Source organism: Mirounga angustirostris, unplaced genomic scaffold (assembly GCF_029215605.1).
Source record: "Mirounga angustirostris isolate CCGP_5_RB_7025 unplaced genomic scaffold, mMirAng1.0.hap1 SCAF_8, whole genome shotgun sequence".
In the NCBI taxonomy this organism is placed as follows: Eukaryota; Metazoa; Chordata; class Mammalia; order Carnivora; family Phocidae; genus Mirounga; species Mirounga angustirostris.
Window position 1 is genome coordinate 102,809,601 of NW_026991716.1, and position 15,157 is coordinate 102,824,757.

General features: G+C 39.9%; 1 protein-coding gene across 2 annotated transcripts in view; it reads right to left on the reverse strand.

Moving 5' to 3' along the window:
- The window catches only part of MAN1A1 (mannosidase alpha class 1A member 1), a 166,615-nt gene that overhangs the window by 19,175 nt on the left and 132,283 nt on the right, over nucleotides 1-15,157 (reverse strand). For both annotated transcript variants that reach the window (XM_045865400.3, XM_045865401.3), the window contains 2 exons: nucleotides 9,841-9,964; nucleotides 7,819-7,912 (listed from right to left, as the gene is read on the reverse strand). In XM_045865400.3, the coding sequence (XP_045721356.1) occupies nucleotides 7,819-7,912; nucleotides 9,841-9,964 (218 nt within the window). The remainder of the gene's footprint in view (nucleotides 1-7,818; nucleotides 7,913-9,840; nucleotides 9,965-15,157) is intronic.

The window sequence follows — 15,157 nt, forward strand, 5'->3', positions numbered from 1 at the left end:
GTAACACTAAATGTATTCTTCTGCCTACTGCTTGAATTAATTCTTTAATTTCCCAAGCATATCTACCTACAAAAACAGAGATATAATCTATTTGAAGTATCATTCTTAGAATTCAAAGAGAGTTCGCACACTAATGAGACAGCCTGATTTTGGAAATCTGCATTTTAAGTTTCATAACTCAAAATGAATTTTACGTATCTGTTTTTTAAAAATAAGACCTTTGTTGACTCTGTCACGTGAAAGTAAATCTGTTTTTGTACAACTATCGAGACAATTTTCTCCCGACAACTCCCCGACAACTCCACTTGGAGGTTTACATGGGGGCCTAAAACTGAACATTCATTAAATCATTAAAACTGAATTCATTCTCAGGCACCTGGGTGGCTCAGATGGTTAAGCGTCTGCCTTCGGCTCAGGTCATGATCTCAGGGTCCTGGGATCGAGCCCTGCGTTGGGCTCCCTGCTCCTTGGGAGCCTGCTTCTCCCTCTGCCCCCCCCTCTCCTGTCTCCCATGAATGAATAAATAAAATCTTAAAAACAAAACAAAACTGAATTCATTCTCTTTTCCTTCTCAACCTTACCTTCTGCCATGGGTCCCTGTCTCAGTAAGTGGCCCCACCACCCTTCCAACTGTGCAAGTTAGACATTGGAGAGTCATTCTTTACTTCTTCGCTCCCTGGCCCCCAAATGAGCTACTGAGCTCTACTAATTTCACCTCTTATATATCTCATGAATCTATCCACTCCTCTTCCTCACCAATACGATCCTGGCTGAAGCTACCAGTATCTTCTGCTTCTGAGTCTGCAGTGGCCAATTATGTAGCCTTCTGCACTCTGATAGCATGTAGCTATTTACATTTAAGTTAACTAAAAAAAAATAAAAACAATTCAGTCCTCGGCCATCGGCCATCTAGTGCCCACTAGCTACATGTGGCCCCAGGTTACTGTACCGGTCAGGGAAGATCCCGAACATTGTCGTCATCATCACAGAAAGTTCGAATAGCAAGGCCACTGCAGTCTACTCCCTCAGTAAGACCAGCGTAACCCCTTTAACATGTGAACTGGATCATCCCAACTGGAGGCCTTCAATGACAAAGACTCAAATGCTGGGTCTTCGGAGACCTGGATGCCTGCGTGGCCTCCATCTTCCCCATGTCACCATCAGTCCCTCTCTACTTGCTCTCTATCCTTCTGCCATACGACTCTTCCTCTGGCCCCTCAAAACCAGAGGCTTCCTTACCACCACAGGTGCTCTAAAGGTGTTGTTCTCTGTCCCATGTGCGTTCCCTGCCTCCTTTCCCCTTCACTGAGTAATTCTCACCAAACTTCCTGTGTAGGATTAAATATCACTTCCTTTCTCTGACTCCCTCATTATGCACTTTTTTTTAAAAAAGATTTTATGTATTTATTTGGGAGAGAGAGACACAGCGAGAGAGGGAACACAAGCAGGGGAAGCGGGAGAGGGAGAAGCAGGCTTCCCGCTGAGCAGGGAGCCCGACGCGGGGCTCGATTCCAGGACCCTGGGACCATGACCTGAGCCGAAGGCAGCCGCTTAACGACTGAGCCACCGAGGCGCCCCCATTATACACTTTCTGATAGCACATGTCTACTACACTAACTTCCTAAACTACACTAACTACTACTACGCAACTTCTAAAATGGTAGAATTTTTTCTCTGTCTTCTCTACAAGATCACGATATAAGAGGACAGGGACTAGACCTATCATGCTTCCTGGTCCACATCAACCCCTGAAAGTAGCTTGCATATAGCAGGTACTTAGTAAATAACTGATGAACAAGGAAAAATTCTTGTAAGTAAGTAAGAATAAGGACTATTCCCATTCAAGCTAGGAGGGCTATATTTTTAAGTAGTGAAATATGTGATTTTTGTTATGGCAGAAAGTCCGGTTCTAATTTTAATGTAAAATTAGTGTTTTACAATTGTAAGGCTGATTCTTAAAACAGCAGTGTTTGAAGTGACCTTTGCAATTTCCTAAATAAATTACCACAGAAACCTCTGACATTTACAAACTAAATACACTAAGTACTATCTCATCAATAACAAGCCCTGTTGTTATAAACATGATTGCAGGAGACAAATGCAAGTGATGCATGGTAACGCAAATCACTGTCCGGTTACTGTCAAAACAACAAGGACTAAATGAAGTAATAGGAAATGATGGCCGTGATCCAGACATGTCCTTCAGAGTTAAAGCAATGAGAACTGAAAGCTAACAGCCAGAAGCAGCTTCATTTTCTTCCCCTCTTGGGTTATGATTCTATAATGGATGGAAGAAGCAAGTTTGGGCATTTGGTGATTTTTAAAAAAGGAAAAAGGGTTACATAATAATACATTTGCTTGAATTAATTTTGGTAAATGCCAGTTAATTTTCTATATTTTTATTTCCTGCCTATAAATTTGTCATATTTGGAAAGAATGAAAATAAAGGAACATAGAGGAGAAACAAGAACAAGCCTTTTTGACAACTTAGCATATCACTCACTGTGCTTCCCCATATCTGGAGGACTATTTGTGTTGGCAACAGAATCCTGTGTAAATATTTAGTGGGTGTGGGAGAGAACATGCCTGATTTTATCAGCAGGAAGGAACCTCCCACTTCTACAAGAACATATATGGTATTTTTATTCCCAAATGTTCTAAAGGTAACGTGTACTATAATCACTCAAATATTATGCTCTTCTCTATAGAAGACAATTTACTCTTTCTTTCCCAAGAGGAATAGGTCCCATAAAAGGATTCCTAATACTTAAGAGATAAAACAAGTAGCAAAATAAGACAAAAAGGATTAAATACTCAGAATCTTTATTTTTTATTATTTTGCATATTTCATCTGAACCTGAACTTCTCAAAGCATTCCCCCAATGATGCTAGTGACACTATATGTATGTTAATGTTGTTATATTAATCAAAGAAGAATGGGCGCCTGGGGGGCTCAGGCGGTTAAGCGTCTGCCTTCAGCTCAGGTCATGATCCCAGGGTCCTGGGATCGAGCCCCGCATCAGGCTTCCCTGCTCAGCGGGGAGTCTGCTTCTCCCTCTGCCCCTCACCCTGCTCATGCTCCCCCCCTCAAATAAATAAATAAATAAATAAATAAATAAATAAATAAATAAATAAAAAAAATCTTAAAAAGAAGAATGATAATTGTTCTGTCTATAGACATGGAGTCCCACATCTGGCCTCAACAGTTGCAAGATCTCTTTATATTATCAGTGACTAGGACCTGATGCTGCCTCTCAGCCACAACTGAGGAGCAGAGAATAAATACAACCATTATTAAAAGCAGAGGCAGAAAGACAGACTGGAAACAGAGTGCATGAATACTCACAAAATTCACCTACTAGTAAGTAACACCTACTAGTGTAAGATACGGTGCGCTGGGTTAACAAATATCCACAAGACAATGTCACTGGCCTCAAAAGTTTTGGATCCCTGGGAAGATGGGGATGTATATGAATCATTTTGAAAAAGATAATGATAGATAACTCCGAAGTACTGGTGCAGGGGAGGAAGGGGTAAGTAGAGGATGAGTGGGTACTAACAAATCCCAACCAGGGTCTTGTAGAAGAAGGTCCCCCCCAGAAGAAAGGGCAATTGAGCTGGAGTAGTCAGAAGAGAGGTAATAGACCTTGGTAGAGTCAGAAGAGAGGTAAAAGGGCTGAGGAAACAGCACAAACCAAGACCTGGATATGACCAAGCGGGCCTTGATTAAAGAACGAAAAAATAAGTGTGTCTCCATTGTGGCTGGAACACAGGGTAGGGGTGGGGAGGGAGCGCAGACATGAGAGTCATCAACCCTATTTGTTTGCCATCAAGAAATTGGTCCATGAGCAATCCAAATATAACGGGCCCTTCGTACCAGGAAACATGGCCAAATACACAAGATACTGGTAACCAGAAGCTAAAACTGGGATGTTCCAGTACAATTGATACTTTTTGTCCCTCTTCACAGTGACTTTTTTTTTTAAAGATTTTATTTATTTATTTGAGAGAGAGAGAATGAGATAGAGAGAGCATGAGATGGGGGAGGGTCAGAGGGAGAAGCAGACCCCCCGCCGAGCAGGGAGCCCGATGCGGGACTCAATCCCGGGACTCCAGGATCATGACCTGAGCCGAAGGCAGTCGCTTAACCAACTGAGCCACCCAGGCGCCCAGAGAATTTTTTTCAATTTTTAAAATCATTCAGGAGAAGGAAAATGCTAAAAACGCCTGTCCTTTTAGAGAATCTTATCTGGTCCTTGTACTCAGAAAGCTACTCAAGTTCTATTTTATCTCAAATACTCTTAATGGTTCTCAAGCTTTTAGTCTCAGCACGCTTTACACTCTTAACAACAAATAAATGCCCTAAATAACTTGTTTATGTAATTTCTATAAGTATTTACCATATTGGAAATGAAATTTAAAATATTTAAATTAAGTTAAAATATTTTATTAATTTAAAATGATAATACAACCATTATGATAATGTATCTTTCATAAAAACATTATATTTTACAACATAAAAAATTAGCTAAAAGACTGACACTGATTTATATTTTTGCAAATATTTTAAATTTTTGCTGTACTAGAAGACAGCTGGATTTTTGTATCTGCTGTATATTCAACCTGTTGCTATCTGTCATTTTGGTGGAAATAACATGAAGAAAATTCAGCCTCACACAGTTACAGTTACACAGTTGGAAAAGAAAGTATTTTACGAGTCTTTTCAGATAATTGTGGATATTTTTCTTTGACACTAAAACAAAACTTGACAAGTAGTTTTTTAAAGGTTAACATTTTTTAAAGGTTGGTTTTAATGTGGAATTAGAAATCCCATCAATGAATTTTTGTACTATTACATTAAAATCCATTGGTCTATCTTGTACTTTGAATGGATCTTTTTTCTCACATGATTTTGTAATAGCATGTATTGGTCATTTGGAAAATACTGGTTCACTTAATTATGCAGATCTTCCAAATGTTGACACAGTTCATTATATGATATAAAAAACCACCACTACTCTCAACAGAAAAGTTTTTTTTAGAGAGGGTGGGGAGTGGCAGAGGGAGTAGGAGAGAGAGAAAATCTTAAGCAGGCTCCATGCTCAGTGTGGAGCCCAACGTGGGGCTCGATCTTACGCCCCTGAGGTCATAACCTGAGCCGAAATCAAGAGTCAGATGCTTAACCAACTGAGCCACTCAGGTGCCCCGGAAAAGTCTTTCAGTATTGGTTAAAGGTGTTAAGGTCATGGTGGAATGGTAGAATTTCTTAAAATTCTAATTTTCATTTAGAAATTCAAATTCTATCATTGGCACAGATGCTGTCAGTTTTCTTTGAAGTGACAGGCCTGTTTTTGAGAACGTGGTTACCAATTACCCAAGTCCGAACAACCAAAGTTTGTCTTCAGTTGTTCTTTCAAGCAAAAATGGTAATCCATGCAGCAATAAGTGGCTGGTTCAGCTTGTGACTCAATCACACAAGTGCTTTTCTCTGAGGCAGGCGCTATCTTTTATTACACAGCAAAGAAGTATACTCGATGGCTGAGATTTACTAGACTCAATTAATTTTTTTTCATTAAAAATATTCACAAGTGGGGCGTCTGGGTGGCTCAGTCGTTAAGCGTCTGCCTTCGGTTCAGGTCATGATCCTAGGGTTCTGGGATCAAGCCCCGCATCGGGCTCCCTGCTCGCCGGGAAGCCTGCTTCTCCCTCTGCCACTCTCCCTGCTTGTCTTCCTTCTCTCGCTGTGTCTCTCTCTGTCAAATAAATAAATAAAATCTTAAAAAAAAAAAAAAGTTCTCAGATCCTAAGACAAGTCTTCTACTGATGGAGCCATTAATTTATTTTTCAAGTAACTAGCACATCAGCCAATTTGGTAGTAAGGAGGGGAACTGGAGAGCTGGCAGACAGGAGGAGCTGTGTAAAGGGCTTGTGTTTCTCTTGATGGATTCTGCAACTGAATCCTCCATTGCTGGGGGAAGGGGACTGAGGATTAAAAACCATGGGACTGGGGCTCCTGGGTGGCTCAGTCGTTAAGCGTCTGCCTTCGGCTCTGGTCATGATCCCAGGGTCCTGGGATCGGGCCCCACATCGGGCTCCCTGCTCCGCGGGAGTCTGCTTCTCCCTCTCCCACTCCCCCTGCTTGGGTTCCCTCTCTCGCTGTGTCTCTCTTTGTCAAATAAATAAATAAAATCTTTAAAAAAAAAAAAAAAGAGGGGCGCCTGGGTGGCTCAGTCGTTAAACGTCTGCCTTCGGCTCAGGTCATGATCTCAGGGTCCTGGGATTGAGTCCCGCATCGGGCTCCCTGCTCGGCGGGAAGCCTGCTTCTCTCTCTCCCACTCCCCCTGCTTGGGTTCCCTCTCTCGCTGTGTATCTCTGTCAAAATAAATAAATAAAATCTTAAAAAAAATATATTCGTAAGTGAAATTGGCATCTTTTTATTTCTTATTGTCAGTGAAGAATACGATTATCAGTACTGTCTGGCTCCTCTGCCGTGGTTCCCCCTGTGGCCTCAATAGTTTTACCCACTACTGCTTTTGCAACTCAAGTGCAAATGTCAACACAGTAAAAAGGCAGAAAGCCTTAGTAGTATTATTTTTTTTTTAAAGATTTTATTTATTTATTTGAGAGAGAGAATGAGATAGAGAGAACGTGAGAGGGGGGAGGGCCAGAGGGAGAAGCAGACTCCCTGCCGAGCCGGGAGCCCGATGCGGGACTCGATCCCGGGACTCGATCCCGGGACTCCAGGATCATGACCTGAGCCGAAGGCAGTCGCTTAACCAACTGAGCCACCCAGGCGCCCCAGCCTTAGTAGTATTATAAAAATAGCTTTGACCTTCGGGACCCCGTGAACGGTCTCAGCGACAGGCAGTGATCTGCAGACCATGCTTGGCTAAGTGGCAACCTTCTGATCTTACAGTCTCAACGGCTAGGCCTTCCATAGCCACTACAGACAGAGATTTTAGCACAATTTTTATTCTATGAAATTATTCTTTAAGAGAAGTACTTCTACAGTAACAGTGGGGCATATTCATCTAAGAATATAATTTGAAATATAAAGAAAATACTCAAATTAGAATTGTAAGGCACTGCTAACAGCCCCAGCACCGTGAGGCAGCTCACTTAGTATTCTGTACTCGCTCTCAGTTGTGGTGTTAATCTACCACTGTTTTTCCAAATCAGCTTGAGAACATTTCTTTCAACTACTCTGAATCTTCATACCAGAGTCAAAGTCCCTAAAGGATCTGAAGTGAGGGCTTCTTGCATAATGCTTTCTCCTAATCTGAAGATAATTCTACTGGGAAGAAACCATTATCTGCTGGCTTAAAATTAAGTAGAGAAAATACCCTGTATGCTCTTTCAATTTCCTAACCCTTAAAGATTCAGGTTCCTCTCTCATCTTGGAGCCAAGAAGAAAAAGAGAAAATGCTATACAGTAGAATGATCTAGCTGCTCTGTGCAAAACCCTGATTGTCTATAATAGCACAAAGGAACAATTTTCCCTTCTATCCACACGACCGGCTTGTTATGGGCTAACATCCCCACACAACCCGACCAGATCTTCCCTTCCTGATTAATAATTTAAATGTGCTTACATGTCATCATACTCACAGTTATGCGCGAAAAACAAACAATCTAGATCCCTGGTAACATTTATAGTCTCTCTTACGAGAAGCCTATTTAGTAAAGGAACCATGCCCACTTTCCCCTTTTTGAAACATTCCCCAAAAAGATTTGTGCTTTTTTGTACTCCTTCTCTCTGTTACTAGAACAGTGCTGGGTATCATAAAGAGCTAAAACAATGCTAATGTTTTGACTTACATTGACCCCACTGTCCACTACTGGGATTCAGATAGTTAGGATAAAGGCCTTGTGGTTTTTCCAGGTTGTTCAGTACTGTTCGAATATTCATTACCTACAACAGAAAATGAGATGTTACTATGAAAATCTAAAACACAATTTTGGTGCCATTCTTCTCTTTCTCCATTATATTTTTCCATGTTAGGGAAGAAGACTGATTTAAAAGAATTAGAACAAAGAGAGTCGCCCCCAGCTTACAAAAATAATCGCAGTAAGTGAATACAGTCACACTCATCTGCCAGATGCCAAAGAAGGAACTAGGGATCTATCAGTGGATAAACAAAGTCATTACCCTCTTGGAATTTGCAGTCTAGTGGGAGGAGACAGATAATAAGCACATAAATATGTCAGGTGGTGACAGATGCTATGAAAAAGTTATAGAGAACAATGGGACAGAGTGATGTGAGGTCGTGAGGCTGCACGCTTAGTCAGGGAGGTCTGGGGAGCCTGATGGGAGAGGGTCTGAGCCAAAACTTAAAGTAGCAAAGGAATAACCATGCAGAAAGTTGGAGGAAGAGCAACCGGGGCAGAGGGAGGTGCAAGCACAAATACCCTGAGAAGAGAGTGGGTTTGGCAAGACCACTGAGGCTGGAGGTGAGGAAGCAAAGGGGAGAATGTCAAAGAGAGAGGAGAGGGAGAGTCAGGGCCCACATCATGCAAGCCTCACGGGCCAAAATGAAGGCTTATTTTATTCCAAGTGTCATGGGAAGCCATTGAAGTTTCGTGTGGTTGAGGGGACAAGAGAGGAAGCAGTATTCAGGTGAGTACTGCAGAGTCCAGGTGAGAGATGTTAGGGTCCCAGGAAAGGGTGGGAGCAGAGAAATAGGATAGAGCCAAAACATCTCCTGATGGATTCAACCTAAGGTTTCCCCAAAAGAGAGGAACCAGATGACCTCAAGATCCATGGTCTGAGCCACTGGGTAAACTGAGGTGGCATTTATCAAGACAGTGAAGACTCCAGTAGAAACAGGTCTGCGGGTTGAGTCTGAGGCATTTGGAGTAGCAGGTGTCTTTTAGACCTCTTAGTGGAAATGTCGGATATAGACTGTGGGACAGGTTGGGACTGGAATGATCAATTTGGAGTCAACAACAGCACATAGACCATATGTGGAGCCATGAGACTGGATGAAATCATGTAGACAGTGAACATAAAAAGAAGAGGTCCAGGTTTGAGTCCTGAGGCTTTCTGATATTTAGAGGTTGGGACATTGGGGAAGATCCAACAAAGAAGGCTGAGAAGGAGCACTCTACTGAGGAAGGAGGCAAACCAGGGTAGTACCATATGCCTGAAGCCCCGTGCAGGGTCTCGGAGAAGGAAGTGACCAAGTGTGTCAGCTGCTGAGAGGGTGAGGAAGACGAGGGCTGAGAATGATCACCAGACCTGGCAACACAGAGCTCACCGGTCACTGAGACAGGTGTGGCGGAGAAAAAAGCCCGACTGGAAAGTGTTCAAGAGCGGGGGGCACAAGAGGGAGGGTAACAGAGACAATTCTCTCAAGAAATTTTGCTATAAAGGGGAGTTACAAATGGGGTGAAAGCTAAGGGCAGAGTGGTGGGGTGAATATAAATTTACTCAAATATCTATGGGTTTGTTTCTTGAAAATTAGAAACAGATTCAATTTGTATTATACTCGAAGTTGTATTATACTTTGAGTTTAAAAGGTCTTTCCCATACTTGCTTCATATAGTCCAGACATTATCTATTTTTAGATAAGGAAAAAAATTCAGAGAGGTAAAGTGACTTGCTTGAGGTGTAGAGAATCTGACGTGTACACCATGCTGTCTCACAGAGTTAGATGATGCCATGGAAAGACTGGGTTTACAGTTTGGTAAAATGAAATGCTGCACGTAATAAAACTTCATAAGGAACTGTATTAAACTTCGTTGTTCTTTTCCACGTCTAATTTTACTAAATCTTCAAGGAGAGGATACTGTTTCTCACAAATACAGCCCTGCAATGCAAGGTGTATTGGAGAATCTCACCTTTTCAGCAAAAATGGGGTTTCCTGATAAGTGGCTCAGGTGTAGAAACTCCAAATGCAGAGTTCCAAATTCTGCCAAAATACTGCTGCCTCCTGAGGCCCAGGGCCAGTTCCTTCCAATCCCACTAAAGAAGAGAAGAGATTGAACAGTTATGGGTCAGACTAATTCCAATTCTTGCAGCTCTAAATAGTAGAAGTGAAAGAGACAGCTTTTGAATAATAGCACCTCAGCTAATTATCTGGATATCTTTGGCTGCTGGTTTCAGGCTTTGACTCTTATCTACAAATTGAAAATCAGTGTTGACTTAAGTCAGAAAAAAAGTTGCTATGTGCTTGCTGTTGATTAACAGACAAATATTTTGGAAGGTACAGGTGTCATATAGAGATGCACACCCATTCCAAATAGAATACAAAACACCCCCCCAACATACCCCAAATCCCACATAAAGCCCTCCAACATTTTAATTAATTTCAGCCTCAGAGTCCATGGACTATTATAGATATTCACATTATATTTAAAAGTTTTCTTTGATATAAGATAAATTTCAAAGATTCATTGATTATATATACACTCCACCTCTCCCCAAACCCTCCCTCCACTTACTAGACTTTGTTTTGTTTTCCCCCACACTATTTTCCCTATTTCTAAGTATATTTCCCAGGGCACTCACTTATTCCCTGACACATTTAATCTATGTTCAAGAATTTCAACACAATTAATGTAATTCAAATCTGAAAGGGGTCAAAAGGCATGAGCTTCAAAAATTACTGCCTCATGCCTCATCTTGGAGAAATGGTTTTGAGTCCTACACATCCACACACACACACACACATCCACACACACACAAAGTGGCTTTTGAGACATGGTCATACTCTCTTGGGTACAGTTTATTTTTGGAGAGCCACTTAAAATGTCAAGACTTAATGTGATAATTGAAATAAAGAATAAAGTCAGGGATATGACCAGTAAATTGCCTTGCAGAAAGCTGAAAACCCATATTTTGGTTTTAGTTTAGATGCACATTTATTGCATGCCTACCACTTGCCAGGGACTCTGCATGGCATTGGGTTACAAAGATGATTATAATGAATAAATCACCTTTCTCTTAAAGACCTTATAGTGGAATGTGAGAGAATGACCTAAGCATAGATAATTCCAATTAAATATGGTAAGTGCCAGGATAAGTGTGTGAAAAATTCTCTGAGCACCTAGCCCAGGGCATGCAATCCTTTATGGTGGGGGCACAGAAGGCTTCTTCAAGGAGGAGACTCCTGAGTTGATTGCTGAAAAATGAATATGAATTAGTGAGGAAAGAATGGTGAGAGGGAGCATCTGGACACTGAGAGCACACAGAAGGGCTAGCCAGAACTAAAAGAAGCTCCTGATGTTGTTGAATGGAGGGAAGGGAAGGTGGCCCAAGAGAAGGCTATGAGGTTCAATTGGGGCCAGGTCTTGGTGGCTTGTGGATTTCTCACTTTCTTCCATTTCCAAGTTGGCTCCATTTGAATACTGCTCTTGGTGTCCCCTAGATTTCCTTCCCTGTTTTTTTGCTTTAGATCATTCACAACTCTGGGTAAACCCTTCCAGCTGTCTTAACTTCTGCTCAGGAATGTTTAAGGAAAGGAAAACAATAAGGACAACTGGTATCTAAAATTCTAGGCTGGCCTCACTCTTATTCCATGTCTTTTTAGAGCAAAACCTAGATTTTATCTTCAAACATAGATTTATAGTAAACATAATAAAAATGTAAACAGAAATAAAAGAGATCTAAAAATCACATATTCATTTATTTTTAAAAATGCCTTATATTTATTCAGTTCTGGGAATGTAAATCAGTTTTTCTTTTCATGGTTGGCTTAGATGAAAGGAATAGCCAACCATCCAAATAGGATGAACAACTACTTTCAAATTTTATTAACATATGGCAAGTACACACAGTAATTGGTCATTAATTTGTTGTCATGACATTTTTTTTATTCCAAACATTTTATCACTGACCAAAGTCAATAAACCAAATTAAGCAAAACTAAAAATTTCTATGTTCTAGAGAAACTATTAAAATCAAAGCCACAATATCAGAGTTAAGAGGGAATGAGGACTTTGTCATGGAGAAAGAAGAGGATAGTGTACTAGGAACCCAGCCTAGTTTCCAAATCTTCAAAGACTGGTTCTTTTCAGTTCAGGGTATGAGGGTGCATTGGCACACTCAGATGAGAAACTCAAGTAATATATATGTACAAAAATAAAATGCAAATTACTTTTGTATTCATGCATTTGTTCCCTGCTATTAATGTGGTTAATTAAGAGAAAACCAGTGATATACTGAAAAAAGTTCAATAGATTAAAAAAAATTAAGATTGAAAAAGGGTTATATATATATTCCCTCTTCCTCCTCGGCACACATTCAGATCTGAAGGAAAACAGCACACTTTTTTATCACTGTTTAATTATATAGGGAGCAAGCACAGTAAAAGCACTAGCAAAGGATATGTCAGGCTAACAGAAAGAAAGCTGGGTTTAGAATACAGGTATATTTATATGAGAGAATGGCTTTGGTTACCATTCTTTCAACCTACAGAATTAATGTATTTCAGTAAAATTGTAAGATAGATAGTTGTGCTAGCTCTTAAATATAAATGAAAGCAGGGTTTCAAGAAGTCAGAGAGGGCATCATTATATCTAGATATTTAATAAGGTCATTTGTCTTTTCTTAGGCAAAGCTGCAATGACTGGAGATTGGTCTCGGGGAGAGTATGGGGCACACACCATAGGCCATCACAGCTAAAATACGTGTGTAATAGGGGAAATGGCTGCCTGTTTGCACAGCACATGTGTACTGAATCAGAACCAGTTTTGGACACTCACAGAATGATTTCTAAGGTCTTTTGTCTCTAACTTCTAAAAGTCTATTGAGGAACCTATATACTTGTATGGCTCTAATTTCTAAAGTGATATATATAGACATTGGGCATTTGACATCAAAATGATGGGTTTATGACAGGAAAGTGAGTGCAGAGCGAGTTTTGCTCGTTTGGTCTGGGGCCCTGGGCATCCCATGATACCAAATGCTAAAGCTTTCTAGACCTCTGGGTTGAGATCAATCTCATCTGAGAAAGTAGGGGATTTAAAATGTCTTCAACTTTAGTTCCCTTATCACAATATTTTAAAGGCAGTCATGGTGTTCTTTATTTTATCTTTATCTATTTTACAAACACTAATAATATTTTAGAAAAATATTTCAAGAATAAAATAAGTTTGTGTTCAGAAACTATTAGTTCCATCAGGCAGGCATAAAAGGGAAGAATATTTAAATATTCCCAATCTTGTTACAATGATTGCAGCTTAAGCCAAAGCGATGAGTCAGCATATGGAAATGTATACACAAAAAGGCAATTAACATGATTTGGGAAACTGCCAAGTGAGTGGTTCAAAGAATCCTGGAGTCGAACTTCAAACTTCTGTATCAGTCTAATTTCACTTATGTCTGTTTCCTCCAGTCCCCAGTTCTTCCATTTTAAATTGGAGTACTATTTAATACATATTTTTCAATTTTTAATTTAAATTTTCAGTAGTCTACAAAGGTAATAATTCTTTGAAGATAAAACATCACAACAAGAAATAACTGATTTTGTCAAATGCAACTAGAAACGTGTCTTTAAAAAAAAATGAGTCACTATGATTCTTTTGAAAATGTGAAATACTATTCTGTTGCTTTAGAGAGTATAAGTTGAATGTAGTTTATTAGCAGTGGTAATATACTTCCACATCCTACTGCACTTAAAAACAAGAAGGTATAATTATTTACTGACCTCATAGCTCTGATAAGCAGTGGGCATTATGCTTGTTTTCTTTTCCTAGGAATGGTTAATAACACCAGAGAAAGGAACTACCTGACTAGTATTGCTATTCTATTCACGTTTGAATCCCATGGGAGAGCTGCTAACTCCTCCTAGAGCTTGTAATGAATCAAGTAGCTGGAGGGTTGTTCTGGATTGATGGTATATCCCTTCAAAATAATCTTAAATTGAGGTACCCAAAGTGGTAGGTTATAGTCACTGCCCAGACACAATTTAGATCATCAAAAAATACATTTGGCTACTTAGTATAATCAAACTCAACAAGTAAAGAATTTACAGAACTGAAACAATTCTAAAAAATTGCCAGATGAATATATAAACAAAGCACTAAATAGTTATACAGTCTTGATTAGCTATGACTTTCAATTTATTCTTCCTTGCTGCTTGCTATTTTATGCCAAATGGGAAATGGCCCAATAAACAATTTTCTTGAGGATTCTTGTCTGAATAATTTCTGATTAGCTGATCAGTAAACAAATGCCCTTCAAGCTCAAAGTCCAGAACACAGGTTACTCCTTGTGGCTATGGAGTTAACAAGTTGTGGAAGAAAAAAATTCCCCACATTCTTTCTATTATGGGAAAGCCTTACTTACATATGCAAATAGAGGGGCACACAGGGATATTTAATTCAAAAGAGCAGATAATCCAATATTATTCCTTTTGGATTTTAGCACAAATTAGGAAAGAATAATTAGAAAGTTCATGAACGATTGTTTCATTTAACTGTATTCCCAAAGCTAATTGATTTTGAGATTAAGCCATTTCAGCTTCACTTATTACAAATGCCTCCTTCCTGAACAGATTCACACAGTGCTGATCTTCCAAGTTTGTAGTCTAAGACTTCACTGAGAGTTGGACTAATAATTCCAGGGAATGGAATTTTAGGACTAGTCAAGATTCTATTATAGCTCGACCACAGAAAATTCCACTGGGGAGGACTACTTCCCCAAGAGCTATCCACAGGGAAATGGTGGCTAATAAAGGGCAGCCGTATGATTGAATTAATTCACAATTCATGGTTTACTTCTCCTGAACAGCAGCATGTGGGTTAGATCTCTAAAGAATCTCCACACTTAATTTTTTTAACCAAAGGCCAAAATAATGTTTTAAAATTAGCTAGCTTGCTTATGGGTAGTTATTTTAAAGATTTTTTTTATTTATTTATCTGAGAGAGAGAATGGGAGACAGAGAGCATGAGAGGGGGAGGATCAGAGGGAGAAGCAGACTCCCCGCTGAGCAGGGAGTCCGATGCGGGACTCGATCCTGGAACTCCAGGATCATGACCTGAGCTGAAGGCAGTTGCTTAACCAACTGAGCCACCCAGGCGCCCATGGGTAGTTATTTTAAACAGAATTGAACTAAATACTTATTATTTTAGTTTATTCTGACAATACTGCTGTCCTTGTACTTGACAATCTAGTATTAGAGGAGAAGTTGGAGTTTGCAAAAATATAAATGGT